General features: G+C 43.0%; 1 protein-coding gene across 1 annotated transcript; it reads left to right on the top strand.

Moving 5' to 3' along the window:
* Nucleotides 1-1,839: 1,839 nt before the first annotated feature.
* LOC133912654 (sucrose synthase 2) lies at nt 1,840-8,167 on the top strand. Its single transcript, XM_062355507.1, has 15 exons — nt 1,840-2,001; nt 3,328-3,464; nt 4,219-4,348; nt 4,440-4,591; nt 4,705-4,897; nt 5,230-5,348; nt 5,445-5,661; nt 5,748-5,843; nt 5,927-6,100; nt 6,181-6,297; nt 6,383-6,549; nt 6,652-6,876; nt 6,961-7,279; nt 7,363-7,607; nt 7,692-8,167. Exons 2-15 carry the CDS (start codon nt 3,355-3,357, stop codon nt 7,876-7,878), a joined length of 2,451 nt encoding a protein of 816 aa, XP_062211491.1. The 5' UTR covers nt 1,840-2,001; nt 3,328-3,354; the 3' UTR covers nt 7,879-8,167.
* The last annotated feature ends 16,560 nt before the right edge of the window (nt 8,168-24,727 follow it).

Below are 24,727 nucleotides of genomic sequence, written 5' to 3'. Positions count from 1 at the left end.
ATGATCTGTCTCTACATTTTAGGTTTATCGAGAATAGATGTGCACCATAATTGCATGAGCAAGGTGGTGCCATTTTTAGCAGTGATGTAGTTTCCTAAAGAAATTCTATGTAAGCATTTGGTAGTGCTATTTGGCCAAATGGCCAAGAGCAGTGCTAGATTAGATCAACAAATTGATCATTGATCATATGAAAATAATATTACAGGATTTATGTCAAAACATAATTCCTTGTTAGTCTCATTAAAGTGGATGCCATCGAGCTTGAGCCATACTACGAGTTCGCTGATGGTTGCATCGTCTTGGTCGTCTGTGCATAACGGGGGATGAGGAGAGGCACAGGACCATTGGTAGGCCTGGTGTGCGTCGGGACACATGCTATAAATTAGTATTTTTCAATTACTAATACTTCATTTTTTCCACCTTCTCCCCCTTCTACACCATAAGATTCCAACATACCAATGTTGGGATACCCTAGTGCCGTTGCCTCTAATGTTCACAATTTGAGATTGATACCATCTCAAAGATTGAGAGGGTAAAATGTAAAAAATTGAAAACCGATTTTTTGTACCGACTAATGGGAAAAAATCTCCTGTAAAACCAAGTAAACAATCCGGGTTGGATCCGGAGTAGATCCAACTGCAAAAGTTGGTGGCCTCACCTTTGATTCCAACCCAAGCAAAACCCGGATCCGATGAACCACCTCACGGTCACCTCCCAATTATATCTCATCATACGAAGGCAAGTAAATAATGCGGGAGAAATGCGGTGGCGACGCGCGTTCCGTCTGCCGTCATTTTGTCAGGAGCCGTGTCCCTTCGAGTATGTAAAGGCTGCCGCTAAGATGACTTCTGGTGTGAGAATTTGGAGTGCAGATAGTAAAATGGTCAGCGTCAGAAACCATGAGGGTATGCGTTTCGTGGTTTATGAGATCATGTGCCCCCTCCCTCTGTTTGCCATATATGAAGCAGTTTTACAACGCTTAAATTTGGCAGAGTATTAATATAGGAGTTAAAAAATGTTGCAAATTTTAGCCATTGCGTTAGAGCTTAGTCCCACGATTATACCCATAATAAAAGTATGCTAGTATTTTGTAGCAAAAACAAGAGCTCAAGTCGTACTCGTATTGTACTTTTATAACTTTATTAGTATTTGAGATATATATATCACGTACGTCAACTTCGTTAGAAAGCACTTGCGATAACAAAATAGTCCAAATGGATAGTAGCTCAGATTTTGATATGCTAATTACAAAAGTTGATATCAACTAAAACAACGGAGGCTAAATTTATATATCAACCGATTGTACTTCATCGATGTTCTAAGAATTTGCCATGAAAATTTAAATTTTAACCACCACAATCTTCTGTTATTTGGAACTGATTTTCATATTTTAAAACATTCCTTGCTTTAGATACATATCTTCAAATACTAAAAGAAACCCTAAAAAGGACCTTCTTAAAAAAATTCCCTGCAGCATCCAAATCAGTGCAGGAAGCATACAAGCCCCTGCCTTTTCCCAAGATCCCGGTACTGTACCAAAAACCCCTAATACAGCCGTACTCTTCTACAAGGCATCACATCACCTAATTGTATCCCATCATACTCGTACATGTAAAAGAAATCAATCCATAACCGGCAGCAGAATAGAGCAAACCAAATGCACGACCAACTATTACTAGTATTTCCATTCTCCTTCCACCTACCATTTTAACATGAGAGCAGAATAGAGCAAACCAATGCAGGACCAAAAATTACAAGTATTTCCTCTCTCTTACCTACCATTTTAATACGAGCATGGGACGGACATGGTGGCAGCAGAGGCCCACCCCGCATCGTCCTCCTCCTTTGCAATCCGTGTATAAATAGGGGCCCGGGGCTGCCTCTCCACTCACCAATCCATTCCACCTCCGTTTACCCCGTTCATTTTGATTTGCGTTTAGTGCGTTGCGTTTCTTGGGTCTCTTCTTTGGGAGGCGCAGTTCCTTCTCCTCTCGGAGGGAGGTAAAGAAATCGTCCTCCTGCAATAGAGTTCTCAGTTCTTCCTCTCGGTGTGTGTGCGTGTGCTTGAACGATGCTCTGTTCCGGCGAACTGCTGCCGGAGTGTCGGTGGTGTAATGCTCCTGTCTGAATGGTGACGATGATGCCGGTATAGCAAGTAGGAAACTGCAGTCCGCTCAGTTTCTTTGACCCCTGAGTGATCCAGGGGAGGTCATGCCATAAATTTTTCGGGTCCTCTGAACCTGCTGTGAGTTTTAGGGGAGGTGCTGCCCCTGCATGCAATTGCTTGCACCGTTAGAAAAAAAAATGAATTTTTGATGGTATTTGGGTTTAACGACCTGGGGCAATGCCCACTTGACGAGATCCAGTGGAGGACCCTGCTTGTCCGCGCAGGAAAGATGGTGTTGCTTCCGGATCTGGGGTTTAGCAAACCTCATGCTCTGGGTTTAAGGTTTCATTTTTTTCCAGACCGAAGCTGCTAGAATGTTAGATCCAGGAGTGTTCCATGCTGTTTCTCTTTCGCCTTATTTTTAAAAGCATTTTTCTGATTATTTCATATGATAAGTTGTTGGCTTTATCCGTTTCCCTGAGCTCGGCATGTGCTGCTATCTTGGGACTCGCCGACAGACTGACGGTTCTGAGTTCCTGTGCTAATGGCCACGATTAACTTAGATTAATCCTCTTGTTACGCCTAATTACCTCTGTTAGTCTTAATTACCTCGCAATTTTTTTTGAAGAACATTAATTCCCTTGTCATGGGCTCATGGCCTGCAAGAAATCCCAACCCCATGCTAATCTCGTGCTTAGAAGAGCCTAGAAACCAATTGGAGTGCTCCGATGACTCGCTCTTTCGTGGCTGCTTTGGTTTCTACGGCGCTTTGAGCTGGAAGCCATTGGTGCCAAAGCGCCAAGCTTTTTCTCCTTGGATTCCATCGAACTGTTTTTGTTGGTTCTTTTCGTGAGATCTGCATAAATAGGCCCTTGAACCCTTCACCATTCCTTGGCTTTCTCAAGCTTTCCTTCTCCATCGATTCTTTGGTATGCTCTGGTTTCTATAGTTGGTAGAACTGATTATTTCTTTTTTTCCCCAGGATTTTAATTGATTTTCTGTTCTTGCACATGTTTGTCAAATGTTTCGGCTGTAGCTGGTTCTGTTTTCTTGCGTTTTTCTTTCCAAGAGTCAAAGGTGTGTCGATTGGTTGTTGGCTGTTGGGCTTATGACTTGTTGGGGTTTTAGGATGACTTTTGCAGTCTATATGTCACTGAATCAATGGAACTGAATGTTTTTCTTTTGTAGACTTCAGCTTCAGTTTGCTGTTGTACATGCAGGCTTGAGGAACCAAGAAGAGTTCAGCAATGGGGGAAGCTGCCGGCGACCGAGTCCTGAGCCGCCTCCACAGCGTCAGGGAGCGCATCGGTGATTCCCTCTCTGCTCACCCCAATGAGCTCGTCGCCGTCTTCACCAGGTTCGCACTGATTATATCCTACTCTGCAACTTACTCTGTGCAGTCTTGCAAAAAAAAAGAAGTCTGCGTATTTTTGTTATTAGTATTGTTTTGTTAAGGTGATGCTGTACACAGGCCTGCAGATCCCTGAGTGATGATTGTCTATATGTGCTTTTTACAGAGTTTGTCATACAAAATTGTTAGATCTAGCCTGATGTTCCACGTATGCTGAACTGCATGCGTTCATTCCTAACCAATATTGTAGCACTGATGTTCTTGATTAAGATGAATATGTAAATTCATCCAAGATTTTGTAATTCTAATGAATGATGATATACCATGTTTTCTAGTACTGCCTGACGTGCCTGTGAACTGCTATCAGATCTTGCCGCATGTGTATTTTTAATTTTTATATTCAATATGATGTTGCTAAATAGAATGATTGAAACCTGTCCTTATCCAAGTGCTTGGTACTAAAGTCCAGAATATGATATTGCTAATCAGTTTATATGCCTAGATCCGACATTATCTATTCAGCATAAATGCAAAGTCACATGACTAGTTTGATGTAAAGGTATGAAGGTATTTCGTGAAGTTTGGTTACAGGAGTGAAATAAGTCTTTCAATTTTCTGTTGCACCTCTATGCTATATTACATATGTTCCTAGACTAACCAGTTGCTTCTGAATTTTGATCATATGCTAAACTATTTCTTGGAATGATATATGTTGACAGATCTGGCATGATCTAATCTTATCTGGTTATGTTTTGTGCAGGCTGAAGAACCTTGGAAAGGGAATGCTGCAGCCTCACCAGATCATTGCTGAGTACAACAGTGCAATCCCTGAGGCTGAGCGTGAGAAGCTGAAGGATGGTGCCTTTGAGGATGTGCTGAGGGCGGCACAGGTTAGCATCAGATTCAGATATCATTGGATCACATTTGATCCTTTTTTTCCTCCGCTCTTGTCCTAACTGTAACCAATGTTTTATCATACAGGAGGCGATCGTTATCCCCCCATGGGTTGCCCTTGCCATCCGCCCTAGGCCTGGTGTCTGGGAATATGTGAGGGTTAATGTGAGTGAGCTTGCTGTTGAGGAGTTGAGGGTCCCTGAGTACCTGCAGTTCAAGGAACAGCTTGTGGAAGAAGGGTATGATTTGCACTTGAGAATTGGGAATTTCAGATATTAATTGATCATGCTAAACATAATTTTTTTTCTTCATATATGATAGCTGTGTAGTTCTTCTGATGTATATATTTCAGAAACAACAACAACTTTGTGCTTGAGCTGGACTTTGAGCCATTCAATGCGTCCTTCCCTCGTCCTTCTCTGTCGAAGTCCATTGGAAATGGTGTGCAGTTCCTCAACAGGCACCTGTCATCTAAGCTCTTCCATGACAAGGAGAGCATGTACCCTTTGCTCAACTTCCTTCGCGCGCACAACTACAAGGGGATGGTGAGCCAATCTTTCATTTGTTTCCATAGTCTAATGTTACAGCATATATTTTTAGTCAAATAGAATGTCATCAAAATTTATTAGTAAAATAAAACTTTGGACCATCAACCTGTGATATGTTAGCTTCTTGCCTATTGATCCTAATATAGCTCAGTTGGTATGTCTTCCCCTAAATGCTGATCTGTCAGATAATAGCAACCAAAGAAATTCCTGCAAACTTTTTCTTCATATGAACTACCCCCCCCCCCCCCCCCAGCTCTGGTATTAGCATGTCAACGTGGAGTGAATTGGTTTTTCATGGGCTGGAATTGTGAACTTCTATGTTTCTGCAGACAATGATGCTGAACGACAGAATCCGCAGTCTAAGTGCTCTCCAAGGTGCTCTGAGGAAGGCTGAGGAGCATCTGTCTAGCCTTCCAGCAGATACCCCGTACTCAGACTTCCACCACAGGTACTGATTGTATCTTACACTCATTTTCACATTAACCCTTTGAAGTTATGTAGTATTCTTGTTACTTAACAAACTTCATCTGATTGGAAAAAACAGGTTCCAGGAACTTGGTCTGGAAAAGGGTTGGGGTGATTGTGCTAAGCGTGCGCATGAGACTATTCACCTCCTCTTGGACCTTCTTGAGGCCCCAGATCCGTCCACCCTGGAGAAGTTCCTTGGAACAATCCCCATGGTGTTCAATGTTGTCATCCTCTCCCCCCATGGTTACTTCGCCCAAGCTAATGTCTTGGGTTACCCTGACACTGGAGGCCAGGTAAAATCCTTAGTCAGTTTTGACAATGATACACACTTAGGCCACTAAACTTCTTGTTATCAATCTTTGTTTATGATTACCTACAGGTTGTCTACATTTTGGATCAAGTCCGTGCTATGGAGAATGAAATGCTGCTGAGGATCAAGCAGTGTGGTCTTGATATCACACCAAAGATCCTTATTGTAAGTGTCATATCTGATATGCTAAGCAAAAAACTTTTTAGCTAAAATGATGCAATAGTGAGGATTTTTTTGGTTTTGCACAGGTCACCAGGTTGCTCCCTGATGCAACTGGCACCACTTGTGGTCAGCGTCTTGAGAAGGTCCTTGGCACTGAGCACTGCCAAATCCTTCGTGTGCCATTCAGAACTGAAAATGGAATTGTTCGCAAGTGGATCTCACGTTTTGAAGTCTGGCCATACCTGGAGACTTTCACCGATGTAGATACCAAATGTTACTCCCTATTTAATTTTTTTGTTAAAGATGAACATCTTGCTGACCCTTTTTTAATTGCTGCCAGGATGTGGCACACGAGATTGCTGGAGAGCTTCAGGCCAACCCCGACCTGATCATTGGAAACTACAGTGATGGAAACCTTGTTGCATGCTTGCTTGCACACAAGATGGGCGTTACTCATGTATGAACTCTAGCTACTCTGATTTGAAAGCGTTTTACCACTCCTGCTCATTGCTCATGTTCTGGCCCTATTACTGGATATGCAGTGTACCATTGCCCATGCGCTTGAGAAGACCAAGTACCCCAACTCCGACCTCTACTGGAAGAAGTTTGAGGATCACTACCACTTTTCGTGCCAGTTCACCACTGACTTGATTGCTATGAACCATGCTGACTTCATCATCACCAGTACCTTCCAAGAGATTGCTGGAAAGTAAGTAATTTATATTTACTAGCAAACTTCGCTGATAAAATTCACCAGTTGTGGTCATGCAGTTATATATCCATGATCTAATGACATTTTCTGGTTTTTCAGCAAGGACACTGTTGGCCAGTATGAGTCGCACATGGCATTCACAATGCCTGGTCTGTACCGTGTCGTCCATGGTATCGATGTCTTCGACCCTAAGTTCAACATTGTCTCGCCTGGTGCAGACATGTCCATCTACTTCCCTTACACTGAGTCACACAAGAGGCTGACCTCCCTTCACCCGGAGATTGAAGAGCTCCTCTACAGCAATACCGAGAACAATGAGCACAAGTAAGAATTGGCTCATACCTAGCTTACGATGCATTGTCTGTGACACATTGTTGCTGGTTATCTTATTATAGTGCTTCTCTGCAGGTTTGTGCTAAACGACAGGAACAAGCCAATTATCTTCTCTATGGCTCGTCTTGACCGTGTCAAGAACTTGACTGGTCTGGTTGAGCTGTATGGCCGGAACAAACGCCTGCAGGAGTTGGTTAACCTTGTGGTTGTCTGTGGTGACCATGGCAACCCTTCGAAGGACAAGGAGGAGCAGGCTGAGTTCAAGAAAATGTTTGACCATATTGAGCAGTACAACCTGAATGGGCACATCCGCTGGATCTCTGCTCAGATGAACCGTGTCCGCAATGGAGAGCTCTACCGCTACATTTGCGACACCCAGGGTGCTTTTGTGCAGGTAACTAAACTGCGTTGTCATGGTGGAGAAATATCGTAGTTAAGTTGTAAGTTGATCTGTTCTCACATGCCTCTTTTGAGCAGCCTGCTTTCTACGAGGCTTTCGGCCTTACTGTGGTTGAAGCCATGACCTGCGGTCTGCCAACATTCGCAACTGCCTATGGTGGTCCAGCTGAGATCATCGTGCACGGCGTTTCTGGCTACCACATTGATCCTTACCAAGGTGACAAGGCCTCCGCTCTGCTTGTGGATTTCTTCGAGAAGTGCAAGGAAGACTCCAGCCACTGGACCAAGATCTCCCAGGGCGGACTCCAGCGTATCGAGGAGAAGTAAGCTGCATATATACTGAAGTTGTATATGTTTTTCAAGGCTTCTGCTGTGCTAACATTGTTCTTGTACCTGTATTGATTCAGATACACCTGGCAGCTTTACTCCGAGAGGCTGATGACGCTCACCGGTGTGTACGGGTTCTGGAAGTATGTCTCCAACCTCGAGAGGCGCGAGACCCGGCGCTACCTGGAGATGCTGTACGCTCTCAAATACCGCAAGATGGCCAGCACCGTCCCGTTGGCCATTGAAGGAGAGCCCTCGAACAAATGATCTGGTCACTTCTCATCTGAAACTTGAAAGAAGGGAGCATTCCAAGTTCTGTTTTTTGTGGGTTCGTTTTCCTGATTCAGAGATGAAAAAAAGAGAGGTCTTCAGGGTCAAATTGATTTTGGGTGCTGCTAGTTTGGTTTAGCCGAGAGGTATGTGGTGTGTGTGTTGTTTCTTGGATGTTACTCGTCAATAACCACAGGCGGCCTTGGCACCGTTTCTGAAATAATAGTAGCATCCTTGTGGTTTCCATGAGAGTTTCTGTCAATGAAATATTGAAATATTTTGCTCAGTTCAGTTGTAGCCATTGTCTCTTGCCTCAGTTCACATGGGCATTGTTCTCGTGAGTATTTGGTATCAGTAACATAGTAATGCATCAGATCTTAAAAAAATCATAGCAATTGTAGAACCAAGAATGACAATTAGAGAGTGAATAGACGTCTCATCACTAATTTGTTTCAAAATGGATGTTTTTTTCTTATTTTTTTCCACCTAACGCACTTCAACTTAGCAAGTGGAAGCAAAATCAAATCGAAACAAGTTGTGATTGAGAAATATGTCTTTTATGGATGTAAATGAATCCTTAGGTTCTATTACAACTCATTTCAGAGTTATCGTAACAAGAAGATAGCAACTTGAAGAAAAAACCTTAGAATCAAAACGATAGTCACCGGGTGAAAAAACTCTCTAAATTGATAATTTAGAGATAAAGGAATTTAAGATTTACTTGTATATATTTGTATGAATTTTATACCTCTATCAATAAAAAGATGGGAAAATTCAGCTCAATAATCAAAACGAAAAACACAATAAAAGAAAAAAACTCGCAACAAAGTAAGGGAGTTAATAGAGAGAAATTAGAAGGAGATTAATACAAGTATTGGAGAAAACAAACACTTTATTTCTTTCAAATGTCAGCTTTCTTTTCAGCAGATTATAAGATATTTTTCTCAAAAAAAAACTCTTATCCGTTACAAAAGCTAAGCTCTCCTCTCAACTTTCCTCTAAAACCCTAGCATACCAGCTCAAAGCTTCCCCACAGTCATACCCCTCCATTTATAGATCTAGGGAGATAGCTTAACCCTTATGTTTTCTTGTTCCTAAAATATCCCTCCCTTCGAATGGCCTCCTACCTACCACTGGGGTATTTTGATCTATTTTTCGCCCCGTCCATCGAACGGCAATGGCTTCTTCCTGACTTAGCTTCGTCTTGATGCAAGCTTTACGATGATGCCACGTACAATCTATCCTTCACAGTTTTGAGGTAAAACCGTGAAACCGACTTGCATGCTTCTCAAAGCATGACTCACTGCCACTTGCTTACGCCTTAAGTAAGCATCCCGATATCAACATATGTACTCTGTCTTGTGATCCTGACTACCGGCAAGTCTCTCCCACTCCTGATCCCTCGGACTATCTTGTCACTTGCACCGGCATCCCCTTCGCTTGACTTTATCAATATGTTGTCTTCATCCACCTTCACACGCTTTGCTTGACCTCCACGTGCACAGCTAGGATCACCCTTGACTCCGCTTGACCTCCTCGATTGTCTGCACTAAGCATTCCACTTAGCTCCGATCATCCCACTGTTGACCACCAAGTTGCATCCATCACATGCAACTGAGTCCATGATCAAAATCCTCAGTTAAAGCATATCTCAGAAAAATCGTGAACACCGGATGATCCGGTGGTCACCCAACTGAGTGTCGGACCATTTGGCGTGTGCAAGTCCTCAATCAAGCTGTCTGCAAGCTCTCTGGACAAATTAGTCCAGCGATAACCATTTTGCATCCTTTTTGGAAAATTTAATCCGGCGTTCATATATCTCCATCATCGGACCATCCGACGAGTACTTCAAATTTTGCCTCTGAGTTGAAATGCTCTGGTGTGAAACTCATCTGAGCGCTAGACCTTTCGGGCTGTTCAATTTTCCAAGCGTCGGACCATCTGACATATTCCTAGATTCAGGGACAAACATGCCAACTCCATTTTTGTTTGCATCTTTGGTTAGTCATGATCACAATTGTAGTACATATACATGCTTATGCAATCCAACAATAATCAAACCAAAAACAACAACTTTGTTAATTACTCATCACATATAAACCAAGACATATTTTAATTTGGTTTCTCAATCTCCCTCTTGACAAGTGCATTGACAACCCTCGAGACACAAAGATTTTGGTTTGAAGAGATTCAACAAGAAAAAGCTCATCCAAGTGACCAAAAGCTAAAGAAAGAGCAAATCAAGGTCACTTGACATAATAATATTGCATAAGTCCGAAGAGAAGCAAAGACAAATAAAAAATGCAAGAACTCCCCCTTGATGAATGAACATTTTTTATTTTACAAGATTGTTCTTTGTGAATTAGTATATATATTCTCCCCCAAAAGCTTAGTGTATATTTTCTCCTTTTGGCAACGCAAACATCAAGGACAAAAATATCATATAATTCATGAACATGCAATCCTAATGAGCTTTCACAAGTATACCACAAAGTATTTACAAAAGCTAGAAATATCAAATGATTGTGGAGAGTATAATAGAGAGCTCATAATAAGACAAAGGCTCAAAAAGATACAGTGACATAAGAGCATGAAGCTTTACAAGCTAAATCTAAAGAATTATTGACGTATTTAAGTTCATATAGCCGAATCATGTTAAAAATGACCACCATATAAGCATCCACTTGATCCGAGTCAATACAAGCATTAAGAACTAGCAAACTTCAATCTCGAACTAGGCATACAAGTATTCATGACAACATGCTTTGGAAATGCTCACATATGAAACCAAGACTTAGTTAGATAAAGTGATTAAAATAGAGTTGAACATTTAGACACATTTCTTTGTAATTCATTTTATCCTTAAGTTGACTTTAGCTACCATGGGTTCACTTCTTTGGTAAATCACATGAAGCATCAAGACAACCATATTGGATCACATTTGAGCATAAGAAACTTGATTGCTCAAGAGTATTCAAATTACATAAATTATCAAGTTTTTCACAAGATCATGTCAAGTAGTGTCTTTGCGACACAAGGAACATGTGTTCCCCTAAAGTTCTATCATGAGCTAAACATTTGATAAAGACAAAAACATAGTGCAATGTTTCCCAATTTATAGTCTTGATCCAAGAAACCTAGAGAAAGATATTCATTGAACTAACCTTAACACAAGCATTGACTAAGCCAAAGCAATTACGAACATGGTGATCAAGAATTGTAGCATTTCATACTCTACATGATTCATAAAATAGCCAAATTTCTTCTTTAGGAAAGCTAGCTTGCTTGAAATATTTCATATCAAAGCATCAAGAAGGGCCTAAGATTAAAAGCTTACTTCTAAGAACTACTCAACTTAGTCCAAATTCAAATATAGCGATCGAATATGCTAAAGACATACAAGCCAAAGTTCAACTATTCTAATTATCTTACATAATGTAATGCAACAAAAGTAAGATAGAGTATGTACAATAGCAACTTCCTCTCATACAATATCATAGGGATGACACACTCCAAGCTCTCCCCTCAAATAGGTAGATCTGGTTGCATGTAGAGGCTTGGTAAAGATAACGACAAGCTGGTGTTGGGTATCTATGTATCTTAAGTCAATGTCTCCTTTCTCATTATGGCCTCGCAAGAAGTGAAATCTCATATATATGTGTTTGGTTCTGGAGTGCTGAACTGGGTTGTTGGCTAAGCTTATGTCACTACTGCTATCACATAAAAGTGGTACACTCTTGAAGTTTAGCCCAAAATCTCTCAAAGTAGCAACTATCTACAAAATCTGAGAACAACAGCTAGCGGCAGCAACATATTCTTTTAGCAGTTGACTATATAACACTAGACTGTTTGCAAGAAGACCAATAAATAAGAGAGGTATATAAGAAATGACAAGTACCAGAGGCGTTCTTCCTATCAATTCTACAACCAGCAAAATCCGTATCGAAAAAACTCAAAAGGAAAGCGAAAAGTTGTAGAAAACCAAAGATCTTACTCAATGTTGTGTTTGAGATATCTCAATATGCGCTTCACTGCTTAGTTTTGAGATGACCTTGGTGATGCTTGGAAGAGAGCACAAAGGAAAACGGTGAAATGAATGTCGGGTCTTGTCACTGTCAGGTACATGAGAGAGCCAATCATGCTATTGTACTCTAACTGGTCTACCTCCTTGCTATCCTCATCTAAAGAACGGTCGAGGTAGCCATTGGTGTCACCAAGGGCTTTGCATCGCTCATGTTGAACTTTTTTTAACAAATCCTTGATGTACTTCGCGTGGTGGACGTATGTACCTTGCTTGTATTGCTTGATCTGCAGCCCAATGAAGAAGTTGAGCTCTCCCATCATCGACATCTCAAATTCTTTGCTCATAGTTTCTACAAACTTGGCTACAAGAGCATAATAAGAGACACCAAAGATGATATCATCCACATTTATCTGAACAAGTAGGAAATAATTGCAATGCTTAAAGGTGAACAAAGTTTTATCTACCGACCCTATCACATACCCATGCTCTAGCAAAAAGAACTTAAGCCTATCATACCAAGCCCTAGGTGCTTGCTTAAGCCCATACAAAGACTTATGAAGCTTGTATACTCTATGTGGGTATTCAGGGTGCTTGAAATCTAGGGGTTGCTTGACATAGATCTCTTCTTTTATAAAATAATTTAGGAAAACACTCTTGACATCCATTTGATACAACTTGAATCCTTGGGATGCCGCAAATACAAGGAGAATCCTAATAGCTTCTAGTCTAGCTACCAGTGCAAAGGTCCCTCTAAAGTCTATCCCCTCTATTTGAGTGGAAGCCTGATCCATAAATCTAGCCTTGTTTCTAACTATAGACCCATCATCCCCATGCTTGTTTTTTAAAACCCATTTGGTGCCTATAGTGTGAACATTTGAGGGTGGCTCTACAAGGACCCAAACTTTATTTCTCTCAAAATTTTCTAACTCCTCATGCATGGCATTGACACAATTTGAATTAGATAGTGCGTGTCCAACATCACGAGGCTCAAAAGATGCAAAAATGCATAATCAATGAAATGAGTGTGTTGAGCAGATTTGGATCTCGTTACACTCTCACCAAGGTCGCCAATTTCCACTTAATATGTTGTGGTGCCTCACACTATGAGACGATCTCCCCCTCAACTGCTACAGGTGTAGGCTCAAAAGCAGCTGAAGTAGAGGTAGAGGTTGCATGACCTTCTGCTGGTGTAGAAAAAGCAGGAGCCAACTCGGGTGCATGTGTGATAGGAAGTAGTGGATCATTCTCGTCATCACTGAGAGCTAGAAGGTCTACATCTACAAAGATACTTTCGCTCATCTTTTGTTCATCTACACACTCAAAAACAGGACTAGTACAAGGGATTGATTCATCAAAGATCACATCACAGGATTCTATGATGGTGTTAGTATCAAGATTATAAACCATGTAAGAATGACCATGAAGTGAATAACCCAAGAAGATTCCATCGAAAGAACATGGCTCAAACTTGTCAAGATTGTCATATTTAAGGATGAAGCAACAACTCCCAAAAATTCTCAAGTGAAAAATCTTCGGCTTCCTCCCAAAGCGCAACTCATAATAAGTCACATTCAAGATTGAGCGCAAGAAAATCCGATTGGAGATAGCAAGATGTGCTAATAGCCTCTGCCCAAAACTTTCTAGAAGTCCTATGCTCATCGAGCATCCCTAGCCATCTCCACCAAAGTTCTATTCTTCCTTTCAACCATGTCATTCTGCTGAGCAACACGTAGGGCAAAAAAATGATGCTCAATGCTATGTTCAAGACATAAAGTATCAAAGAGATAGTTCTTGAACTCGATGCCATTATCACTGCAAATTCCTTTCAATGCACTAGGGAGTTCCTTGAACAATCTGAAAGGCAAGCTCTGAAAGTGTGAGAACACTTCATCCTTGCTCACAAGAAAGAACACCCAAGAGTAACAAGAGTATTCATCAACAATAATACGTATATACCACTTCCCACCCGTCGAACGAACTTTAGAAAGACCAACAATGTCCATATGTATAAGTTATCCCAGTCATCCAATCATTACCAGATTAACTGGTGGGTGAGAAGCGGTAACCATCTTACCATGTCGACAAGGAGTACAAACAAGACTCTTCTCAAACTTGAGCTTAGGCAATCCTCATATCAAGTCTAGGGCACTCAAATGAGAGAGCAAATCAAAACTTATGTGCCCTAGCCTCCTATGCCACATTCAAAGCTTAGACGAGGGTTGAGCAATCACACATCGAGAGGACCCAAAAGACTCAGAAAAATAAGGTCCAAATACTCTCCCTACTCTATAAATCCAATAAATCAAAGCGTCCGAGGAATCAAGAACTTGGGAAGCATCACGCTTGAAGTGCACTTCCAAGTCCTCATCCAACAACTGAGATACAGAAAGCAAATTGTATCTCAGATGCTCCACCAAAGCCACATCCTTGAGAGTGAAACTCTCACTCACTCTTACCATACATTTGGCCTTCACTCTTCCTTTTCTATCATCCCTGAATGTGATGTACTCGTGTCGCTTCATCGGGGTGAGACTAGAGAATCATGATGCATCTCCAGTCATATGGCGCAAACAACCAGAGTCGATGAGCCACTTGTTCTCCAGGCCTCTACCTACCATCTACATATGAGACAAATAGTAGGTGGATGGCTCAGTACTGGGGTTAGATAGAATCCTCTTGGGAATCCAGTACTAGGTCATCCGTCTTAAAGAAATAAAAGCAGGTATATGCAAATCAACACTAGCTCACTGAGCGTGAGTAGCACGATGAGGAAAACGTGGTCCGCCAAAGTGTTGCGACTCAAGGCCTCTGATACATGAACCCAAACCATATGAGTCAAGATCCACGCCGAGTAACACCTCTAGGATGTAACTGAAGAGACCCAGAATCTTGTGAGTAAGACCGAGGAAAAGGCTCATGTACGCCAAAAGAGGGGCATTACATGTCTCGAGTGCTCCACTCCCACTCACACCACTCTCCCTCCTATGACGAAAGCAAAACCCAACTAGGTGACCTTCTCTCTAGTAGTAGGTGCATTAGTAACGTCTCTTAGGTACTTGATTGCTAATCACTTTAGACTCTCTCACAGGGGCTTTCATATTAGTCTCTGGAGCTCTCTTGGCTTGTGGTATGGATTTTTTCTTGGTCGGTTGTGGAGTGAGTTTCTTCTTGGTGGGTTGTGGTGTGGCATTGATCTTAGACTTCTTAGCCTCAAGGGTAGTAGGTGTGATGAAAATAATCCTATTATCCTCATTGTAAGCCACCCTCTTCAAACCCAACCCCAAAGCTAAACCCACCTTGTCAGTGCACATTCTGGTCTTTGCCAAAATCAGATTCATTTTTCCCTTGCCTTCTGAGAATTTCTCCACAAGAGATAGGAGATACTCATTCTCGGCCATAAGCTTTTGAACGTTCCCTCTAACCCAGCTGAGTTTGTCCTTAAAGATAATGCAAGTGGAACAATTTGGTTGCACATCCTTAGAACACTCAGCACTCTCCAATCTAGATTCTAGCTCCTTGATGCACTTGTCTTTCATCTCAACATCCTTTGAAAGCAAATGGCAATTCTTGCAAGCACACAAGAGAGTAGACCTAGACTTCTCCTCAAGGAGCTTCTTCTCAACGGTCTCAAGCTAACCGGCAACTTGAGCATGTAGAGTCTGAAGCTCGGCAAGTTCACTCATGACCACAAGGCAATTATCACACTCCTCATATTTTTCCCTATACCTAAACAACTTGGGCTCAGAAGAAGAGTATTCTAGCCTACACTTGAGCTCCTTCACCTCTCGAACCACTCTCTTGAGCAATCTATCCTGACTAACAAGAGCATCATTCAAGGTATCAATCTGAATAGAAAGTTGGTCGTAGGAGGGTGATACCTCAGAAGGATCAAGCTCAGGGTCGCTGTCATTGTCGTCCGCCATGAAGCAAAGGCCGGTGAAGTCCTTGTTCTTCCTCTTGTTCTTCATGGGTGATTCCTCCTCCTCTGAGCTCTCCTCCTCACTTGAGGAAGTGTCAACGTTGCTGAGTGCCACCACAAAAGCTCAAGATGCTGCCTTGGTCGTCTTCTTGGCCATCTTGTCACGGTTCTTTAATAAGGACTTCTTGGTCTTCTTGTGCTTATCGTGGTCATGACTGTGGTCTTCCTTTTTCTTAAGCCTTGGGCAGTCTTCCTTGAAATGACTGGTGTCATCACACCCATAACAAGTACGAGAACCACCTCTCCTTCGGTCTCTTAGGTTGTTGTAGAAGCAGGTGAACATCTTCACGATCAAAGCCAAGTTATTATCATCAAGTGTGTCCACCTACTCTTAAGTGATAGAGACCAAGAAGACAAAACAAATCCACTAGATGAAGGGTTAGCACAAGTAAAGTCAACTCCAGGTTGACTAACATCATTAGCTCCAAAAACCAACGCCACGCTCTGAGCCAAGGGATTTCCTAGGACTATTCTAGCTGCCTTGGCTATCTCAGTGGATTTGAGCTTGCTGAAGAGTTCATCATAAGTCACTGTGTCATAACTAGATGACTCCTCAATGCTTTAGATCTTCACTTCCCATATGCTACAGTCAAGAGCATAGAGAAGCTTGATCGTTCTCTCATGGTCAGAGTAAGGTAAAACCCCAGTCGATCTAAGATTGCTAATAATCCCATCAAATTGAGCAAACATGGCATCCAAAGACTCCTCGGGGCTCTGCACGAACATCTGATAGTCTTTATTGTATGTGTTTTTGGTGCCGAGCCTTGATTTGGTTAGTGTCCTCATGAAAGATACTAAGAGTGGACCAAATCTCTCGGGTAGTACGAATGTGCTAAACTCTATCGAACTCATACGACTTAAGCTTGTGAACAATATATTTCTAGTCTTGTTGTTGATTTCGTATTGTTTAATTCGAGCTGGAGAAGTGCGAGCGACAGTAATCTCATAGTTAGATTCTATAATCTCCCATATTGCACATCCTTGGCTTAATAGGTAAGCCTATACACGCACCTTCCAGTATAAAAAGTCACGACCTTCAAAGAGAGGGATCTTCACATGTCTCTCCATTGTCGCATACGGATCACAAAGCCTGTAAAGGTCAACAAGTGATCAATCTAGCTCTGATACCAATTGTAGGACCAAGAAGGATGACTAGAGAGGGGGTGAATAGGCGCCTCACTAATTTCTTTCGAAATGGATGGCCTTTTCCTATTTTCTCACCCAACGCACCTCAAAACTGCAAGCGGAAGCAAAATCAAAGAGAAATAAGTTGCGATCGAGAAACGTGGCTTTCATGGATATAAGTGAACCCTATGTTCCATTGAAACTCATTCTATGAGTCATCGCTACAACAAGATAGTAACTTGAATGAAGAAACCTTAGAATCAAAACGATAGTCACCGGGTGAAGAAACTCTCCAAGTTGTTGATTTAGAGGAAATAGAATTTAAGACCTACTTGTATACATTTGTATCTGAATTTTATGCCTCTAGCAATAAGGAGAATTACTTCCTAAGGTGGGAAAATTTTAGCTCAATAACCAAAACGAAAAACACAACAAAAAGCGAAAAACTCAGAACAATGCAAGAGACCAAATAGAGGGAAACTAGAAGAAGATGAAAAAAATCATTGGAGGAAACAAACACTTCATTTCTTTCAAAAGTCAGCCCTCTTTTCGGTAGATTACAAGGTATTTTCCTCACAAAAAGCTCTCACCTATTACAAAGGCTAAGCTCTTCTCTCTCATTTCCTCTAAAACCCTAGCATACAAACTCAAATGGCTGGCTTAAAGCTCTCAAGCAGCCCTACCCCTCTATTTATATGTTTCGAGAGGTAACTTAGCCCTTAAGTTTTCTTGTTCCCAAAATACCCATCCCTTCCAATGGCCTCCTACCTACCACTGAGGAATTTTGGTCCATTTTTTGCTCAGTCTATCAAACAGTGTGGCTTCTTCATGTCTTAGCTTCGCCTTGACACAAGCTTTGCGATGATGCCACGTACACTCCATCCATCCACGATTTTGAGACCAAACCACGAAACCATCTAGCACGCTTCTCAAAGCGTGACTAACTACCACTAGCTTATGCCTTAAGCAAGCATCCCGATGTCGACACGTGTACTCCGTCTTACGATCCTGACTGTCGGCAAGTCTTTCCCGCTCCTGATCTCTTGGGTTGCCTTGTCACATTCATCGACATCCCCATTGCTTGACTTCGTCAACACATCGTCTTCATCCACCTTCATACGCTTTTCTTGACCTCTACGTGCACAGCTAGGATCACCCTTGACTCCACACAGCCTCCTCGATCGTCCGACCAAGCACCCTGCTTATCCCCAATTATCCCATTTTCGACCGCTAAGTTGCATCCATCACCTCCACAACACTAGACAAGCGAAAACGTATCTCCAACTCATTATATATTAGTCCATGATCAAAATCCTCAGTTAAAGCATATCTCAAAAAAGTCATGAATGTCGGATGATCCAGCGGTCACCCATGTGAGCGTCGGACCATTCGCTGTGTGCAAGTCCTCAATCGAGCTGCCTGCAAGCTCTTTGGACAAATTAGTCCGGTGTTCACATCATCACATCACCGGACCATCCGGTGTGTCCACCTCCACTAGACAACCACTTTGCATCCACTCTGGAAAATTTGGTCCAACATGCAGGTCTCTCCATCACCGTACCATCCAGCGAGTACTTCAAAATTTTCCTTTAAGTTGAAATGCTCCGGCGTGAAAGTCATCTGAGCGTCGGAACTTTCGACGCATTCAATTTCCCAAACACCAGACCATCCAATGTATGCAATTTTCCTGGGATCAGGGAAAAACATGCCAACTCCATTTTTCTTTGCAACTTTGGTTAGTCATGATCATAATTGCAGTACATATACATGGTTATGAAATCCAACAAATCAACAAACCAAAAACAACAACTTTGTCAATTTCTCATCACATATAAACTAAGGCACATTTCAACTTGGTTTCTCACTAATGCATCGGTTGGATCCATCGTGTTCACTTTCTTGGGACCCAACTCCTGTAGTCCCATGGCATTAGTTTTTTTTTGTGAATTTGGTTCGATCTGACCTACTGAAATTATGGTGGCATCCTTCTGGTTCCAAGGTGCCAGAAACATTCCAAGAGAGTGATGAGCCTTGTGATGTGCTTGGTGAGGTTAGAGAAGGCTCCGGCCCATGGAGGTCATGCACAGTGGCTCTCGGGCAAGGACGCGGCCAGCGCAACCCGGAGTTCCAGATGGCTCAGGAAAGATGGTGTGTGGGCTCAATTGAGCGCATGCCTAGCCTATCTCATATTGTCCAACGTAGTAGAGGTGGCTTGATGTGAGCTTTGTCGGCTGAAATCCTCAACTGGAATTCTAATCTGCACTCAAACTCTCCCTCTCATGCTACTCTGATTTGGTATTTCAGAGAATGAACAATATAGCGCTGGAAGAAAATACAGAAGGTTGGAGATCAGTTTTGCGCTGCTAACTTTTCACATCTTTTCTGGGGTTTTCCTTCTCCTTTTATTATGCAAGACCACTATTTACATGCACCTATTTGTGCGCCATGACTTAGTTTACAAGCTCCATCACTCACACTCCCGATCATGCACAACTGTCATGCCTAAAAATGCTCACGCCGTGGATGCAACACACCTCTAAACATGCACTGAATGCAGCTAAACTATAGAATTGAAATGCACAATACTTAAGCGACATTTCACCCCCTAATTTTTGATGCAGTTAATTTCCTTGATGTTGATTCTTCCTTGAAGCTCCTGAAATCTGACTCGCCCAAGTGGCTTCATGAGTATATCTGCAAGTTGGTCTTCATTTTTGACAAAGTCAACAACAATCTTGCCTTCATCAATGCAATCTCGGATAAAATGAAATCGTACATCTATGTGTTTCCTTGTGTCATGAAACACTGGGTTTCTATAGAGATCAATGGCCAATCTGTTATCCATTTTCAGCAATGCAAGTACAACCTCCTCATGCTTTAGATCACCAATCAATCGACTGAATCAAATTCCTTTGCAGGCTACAGTTGTTGTGGCAATATATTTAGCTTCACAAGAAGAGAGTGCAACTACCTTTTGTTTATGAGATTTCCACCAATTGGACTCTCCCCAAAGAAGTAGATTACTCCTGTGGTACTCTTCCTGTCATTAGTATCACCTCCTAGATCACTGTCACTAAACCAAACCAAGCTTGGGTTTCCCCCCTCTTTCTTGGTGTAATGAAACCCAAAGTTCAGTATTCTGGCTACATACCTCAGTATGAGTTTACTGCAACAAGGTGATTTGCTATTGGATTCTCCATGAATCTACTCACATATCCAACATCAAAGGATATATCTGGATGAGTATGAACAAGGTACCTCAATTACCAACAATGCTACGATATACAATAGCATCCACAGCAGGTTCTTCGCTCCTCCTTGACAATTTCAGCTTAGGTTCCATGGGCACTGCACAAGGATTGCAGTATGCAAGTCCCGCCTTTTCTAGCAGCGTCCTGGCATAAGCATGCTGATTCAAGGTGATACCATCAATTCCTTGGTGAACTTCAACACCCAACTAATAGCTCAACACCCCTAAATAAGTCATCTTGAACATTTTATCTTCTTTGTTTTGAACTTGTTCACAACCAAAGGGTGTACTCCTGTGATCACCAAATCATCAACATAAACTCTAACTAAGAGCATATTACCTCTAGTTTCGAGTGTATAAATGCCGTGCTTCGAAGCACTCCTAGTGAAGCCAATCATTGACAGATTGTGATCCAGCTTGGCATTCTATGGCCTTGGCACTTGCTGTAATCGATACAGTGCCTTGTGCAGACGCAAGACTTTGAGTTGCTGCTTGTCATCAATAAAACCTAGTGGTTGAATGACATAGACTTCCTCATCAAGTTCCCCATTTAGGAAAGCTGACTCCACATCCATGTGATGAATCATCCAGCTTTCTTGTGCTTCCATTACAATCAGCAATCTAACATATTCCATGCAGGCAACAAGGGAAAATACCTCATCAAAGTTGATGTCATGTTGTTGGATATAACCCTTTGCAACAAGTTGTGCCTTGTGTTTCACCACAACTCCGTTCTCATCGCACTTCAGTTTGAACACCCACTTCAAACCAATTGGCCAATGACCTAATGGAAGATCCACCAAGCTCCAAGTGTTGTTGTTCTTGATGGCTTGCATCTCCTCTGTCATTGCTTGCCTCCAGGTTTGGTACTACTTGGCTTCTAGAAACAAGGATGGCTCTTCAGACATCATCAAATGTACTTCATCAACCGGATGAGATGTAGCCAGTACATTGTCAATCATATGAAATCGTGGCATATTCTCCTCATCAGCACCAGTGGTGAGTGCTTCAGTGGTGGGGGAGACAAATTCAACTATTGTTGTCATGGCCACTAGGGTTGGGCTACCGAAAACCTATGGACCTGCCATGTCCCGTTGTCACTCTTTCATCACCATCAGTGTGGCTAGTCTCCATCACAGTCTGCTGGGACTCCAGTTGATACTCAATGACAAAGTCATCGGTGTTGAATTTCATCTTCTCCATCGATGATCTCGCCCAGTCCCAGCATCTGTCCTCGTTGGACATCACATCAAATGTAGCATGTACACGGTTTGTGCCAAGGTAGTAGACTCTGTCTGCCTTCTTCCCCACCTGATAGCCGATGAAGACCATTTCAGTGCTGTGGTCATCAAGCTTCCCTTGATTTGGTGTCGTGTTCTTCGCATGCGCAACACAACCAAAGGTTCTGAGGAAACGCACAACCAATTTTCGCTTGTGTCACACCTCGAATGGAGTCTGCCTGTCAAAGTTGAGATGGCAATTGCCTCTCCCCATAATTTGGTTGGTACCTTCATCGCCTTGAGAAGGCACCTTGCTGTGCCGACGACTACCTAATTGCACCTTTCGACCATGCCATTCTGCTATGGCATATAGGGCTCAGAGTAGTGCCGTTCGATGCTGAGGCTTGTGCAATACTCCTTGAATTGGGATGATGTGAACTCACCCCTGTGATCTGTACGGGGCGATGAAGGTGCAACTTCTACCCAGTCTTGTTGTCGGTTGCCGCTTGGATGCGCTTGATCACCGTCGATGCCTCACTCTTGGTTGTCAACAATTCCAACCACATATAGCGTCTGAAATCATCGACAAGCAATAAGAAGTAGCACCGCCCACCGCCCACCATTGGTTGCTGGACTGAGTGGCCTGCACAAGTTCCCATGCATCAGGTCTAGGCGTCCTTCTACACGAAACTTGGCCTTCTACGGAAGTGGGCTTCTCTTTTGCTTCCTATCGAGACAAGCCTCGCATAGCTGGTCCACATACTTGAGCAAGGGCATGCCATGTACCATGCCAGGGCGCGCCAACTTGTGTAAGTGTAGAAGTTGAGATGGCCATATTGAGCATGCCACCACCATGCCAAGTCTCCATACTTTTTCAGCAAACACATCGGCTGTGCAACCTTAAGCCTCAAAACGTACATACGATTTGGCCCACGTCTTACCTTGGCCAATAATCGGCACTACCTGTCCTAGATTTTGAGAATTCCATGTTCAATCTCTACCTTTGCGCCATTCTCATCTAGTTGGCCTATGTTGAGGATGTTTGCATAGAGCTCTGGGATGTAGTAGACGTCAGTGAGTGCCTAATGTGCGCCATTGTGACCAGTGAGTAGTAGCATGCATTTTCCTCGGATGTCGATGTGTGAGCCATCTCCAAACGACGGAGCCCTCCACGTTGGTCTTGAGTTCTGCAAAGAGCTCCTTGCAGCCCACCATATGGTTCGTGGCTCCAGTGTCCACAAACCACGTATGATCATTGCCTACTCCCTCCATGTTGAGAAGCATCTTCTCATGCACTCGTGTCGATGCCTCCACATGAGTCATCCTTGATGAATCACTGACCCCCTCGACCAGTGCGTGCACCACCGGTGACACCTCCTCACGCCGTCCTGTGGTTCATGTCATCATGGCACTGGCTTGTACCATGAGAAGCATTGGCTCATCATTGTCGTTCTAGGCCAGCAGTGCCTTATCGCTGTGCTTCAGTTGCTAGTATTCTCGGGCCCAATGGCTGAGTTTGCCGCAATTGCGGTGCTTGTGTCGCAGTGTGGACGGTTCCTGCCTTCGTGCCCACCTGAGTCATCGTGCCCAGAGTTGTCATTTTGGCCACCAATGTTGCCACTCCCGTCACTATCAGAGCACCTACGGTCACCACGCACACGACGCCGGTTACCCCCGCCCCCACGGGAATTCCCTTGGGAATCACCCCCTGACAGTCTATCATTGTACCAGGCGACCCACTCCTCCTCAGTGAGATAGAGTTTCCCACCAGTGTTTGGGTGCCCACCATCGTCGCAGCGGTCCTCGGCTGCCTTGAGACGTTCAGCCACTTCTTCCATCGTCAGTGTTTCCACATCAAGCAAAGTCTCAATGGAAAGTGCGATCTGGTTGAATTATGGGGGAACAACATGCAGCATCTTTTGCACCACCCTGAACTCCTTAATGTCAACATCGAGCACCTTTAGCAAGCTCACGAGACCCATCAGACACATTGTGAAATCATCCACAGTCTCACCGTTGTGAAATGTGATGTCCTCGATGTCATGTTGGAGTTGTTGCACCTTGGCCTTTTGGACACGCATCGTCTTGATGGTGTCCCATGTGTCCTTGGCACTAGGCTAGTTTGGCGATTGTTGAAATCATCTCCGGTAGCACCGCACAATAAATGGCCTCCAATGCCATCATGTCCTCTTGTGGTTCAGCCCCATCGATCTCCACGACGCTCCAGAGCCCTCTTGCATGGAGCATCATCTTCATGGGCGTTGACAAGTCGTCGTAGTTAGTTCGAGTCAGGGTTGGGAATCCTGCTAAGGTTCCCACCTCCCGGACCACCCGCTACACGATCAGGTCGTGGTTGTTGCCGCTACAGCTGGCGCCATGGTCGCAACCCTGAGAGCATGATGGCAGAGATGCAGAATGCACCAACGCCTACGACATTGTGGGATCACGAGTCCAGTATCGAAACCGAGCTTTGATGCCAATTGTCAATCAAAATCCTCAGCCAAAATTCTAATTTGCACTTAAACTCTCCCTCTCACGCTACTCTAATTTGGTGTTTCAGAGGATGAACAATATAGCGCTGGAAGAAAATATAGGAGACTGGAGATCAGTTTTGCACTCCTAACTTTCCGTAGCTTTTCTGGGGTTTTCCTTCTCCTTTTATAATGCAAGACCACTACTTACATGCACCTATCCGTGCGCCATGACTTGGTTTACAAGCTCCATCACTCATACTCCCGATCATGCACAACAGTCATGCCTAAAAATGATCACAGCGTGGACGCAACACACCTCTGAACATGCACTAAATAACTAACTGAACATGCATTGAATGCAGCTAAATTGTAGAATTGAAATGCACAAGACTTAAGCGACAAGCTTGTCGGCGGCCCAACCAAACCAAGGGAGGTAGCAGGCTGTGGCCTACGACACATGGCTGAGGAGCACACGTTGCGTGACCGGGGAGAGAAGTTGGCACCATGGTGGGTTGGGAAGCGAGGTGAGCTGGGGCACATAGGTTTTACGGTTTTAGGCTCCTTAGGAAAAATTCTTTTAGGAAAATAATTTTAGATTTTCACAGAAAAATATTTCCAGATGGGGAATGTTTCAATAACATACGGAATACAGTAGATTCAACAAAGATAAGAAAAAGAGTTTTTTATAACTAAGTTCATAGTTTGATTTTTTTAACTAAAGGTTGGAGGTGCGCCGTTGTTTAATGTAAGAAGAAGTTGCCTCATATTAAAGGA

The sequence above is a fragment of the Phragmites australis genome, chromosome 3, assembly GCF_958298935.1.
Source record: "Phragmites australis chromosome 3, lpPhrAust1.1, whole genome shotgun sequence".
Taxonomy (NCBI): Eukaryota; Viridiplantae; Streptophyta; class Magnoliopsida; order Poales; family Poaceae; genus Phragmites; species Phragmites australis.
This window is presented reverse-complemented; position numbering and strand designations above follow the sequence as displayed.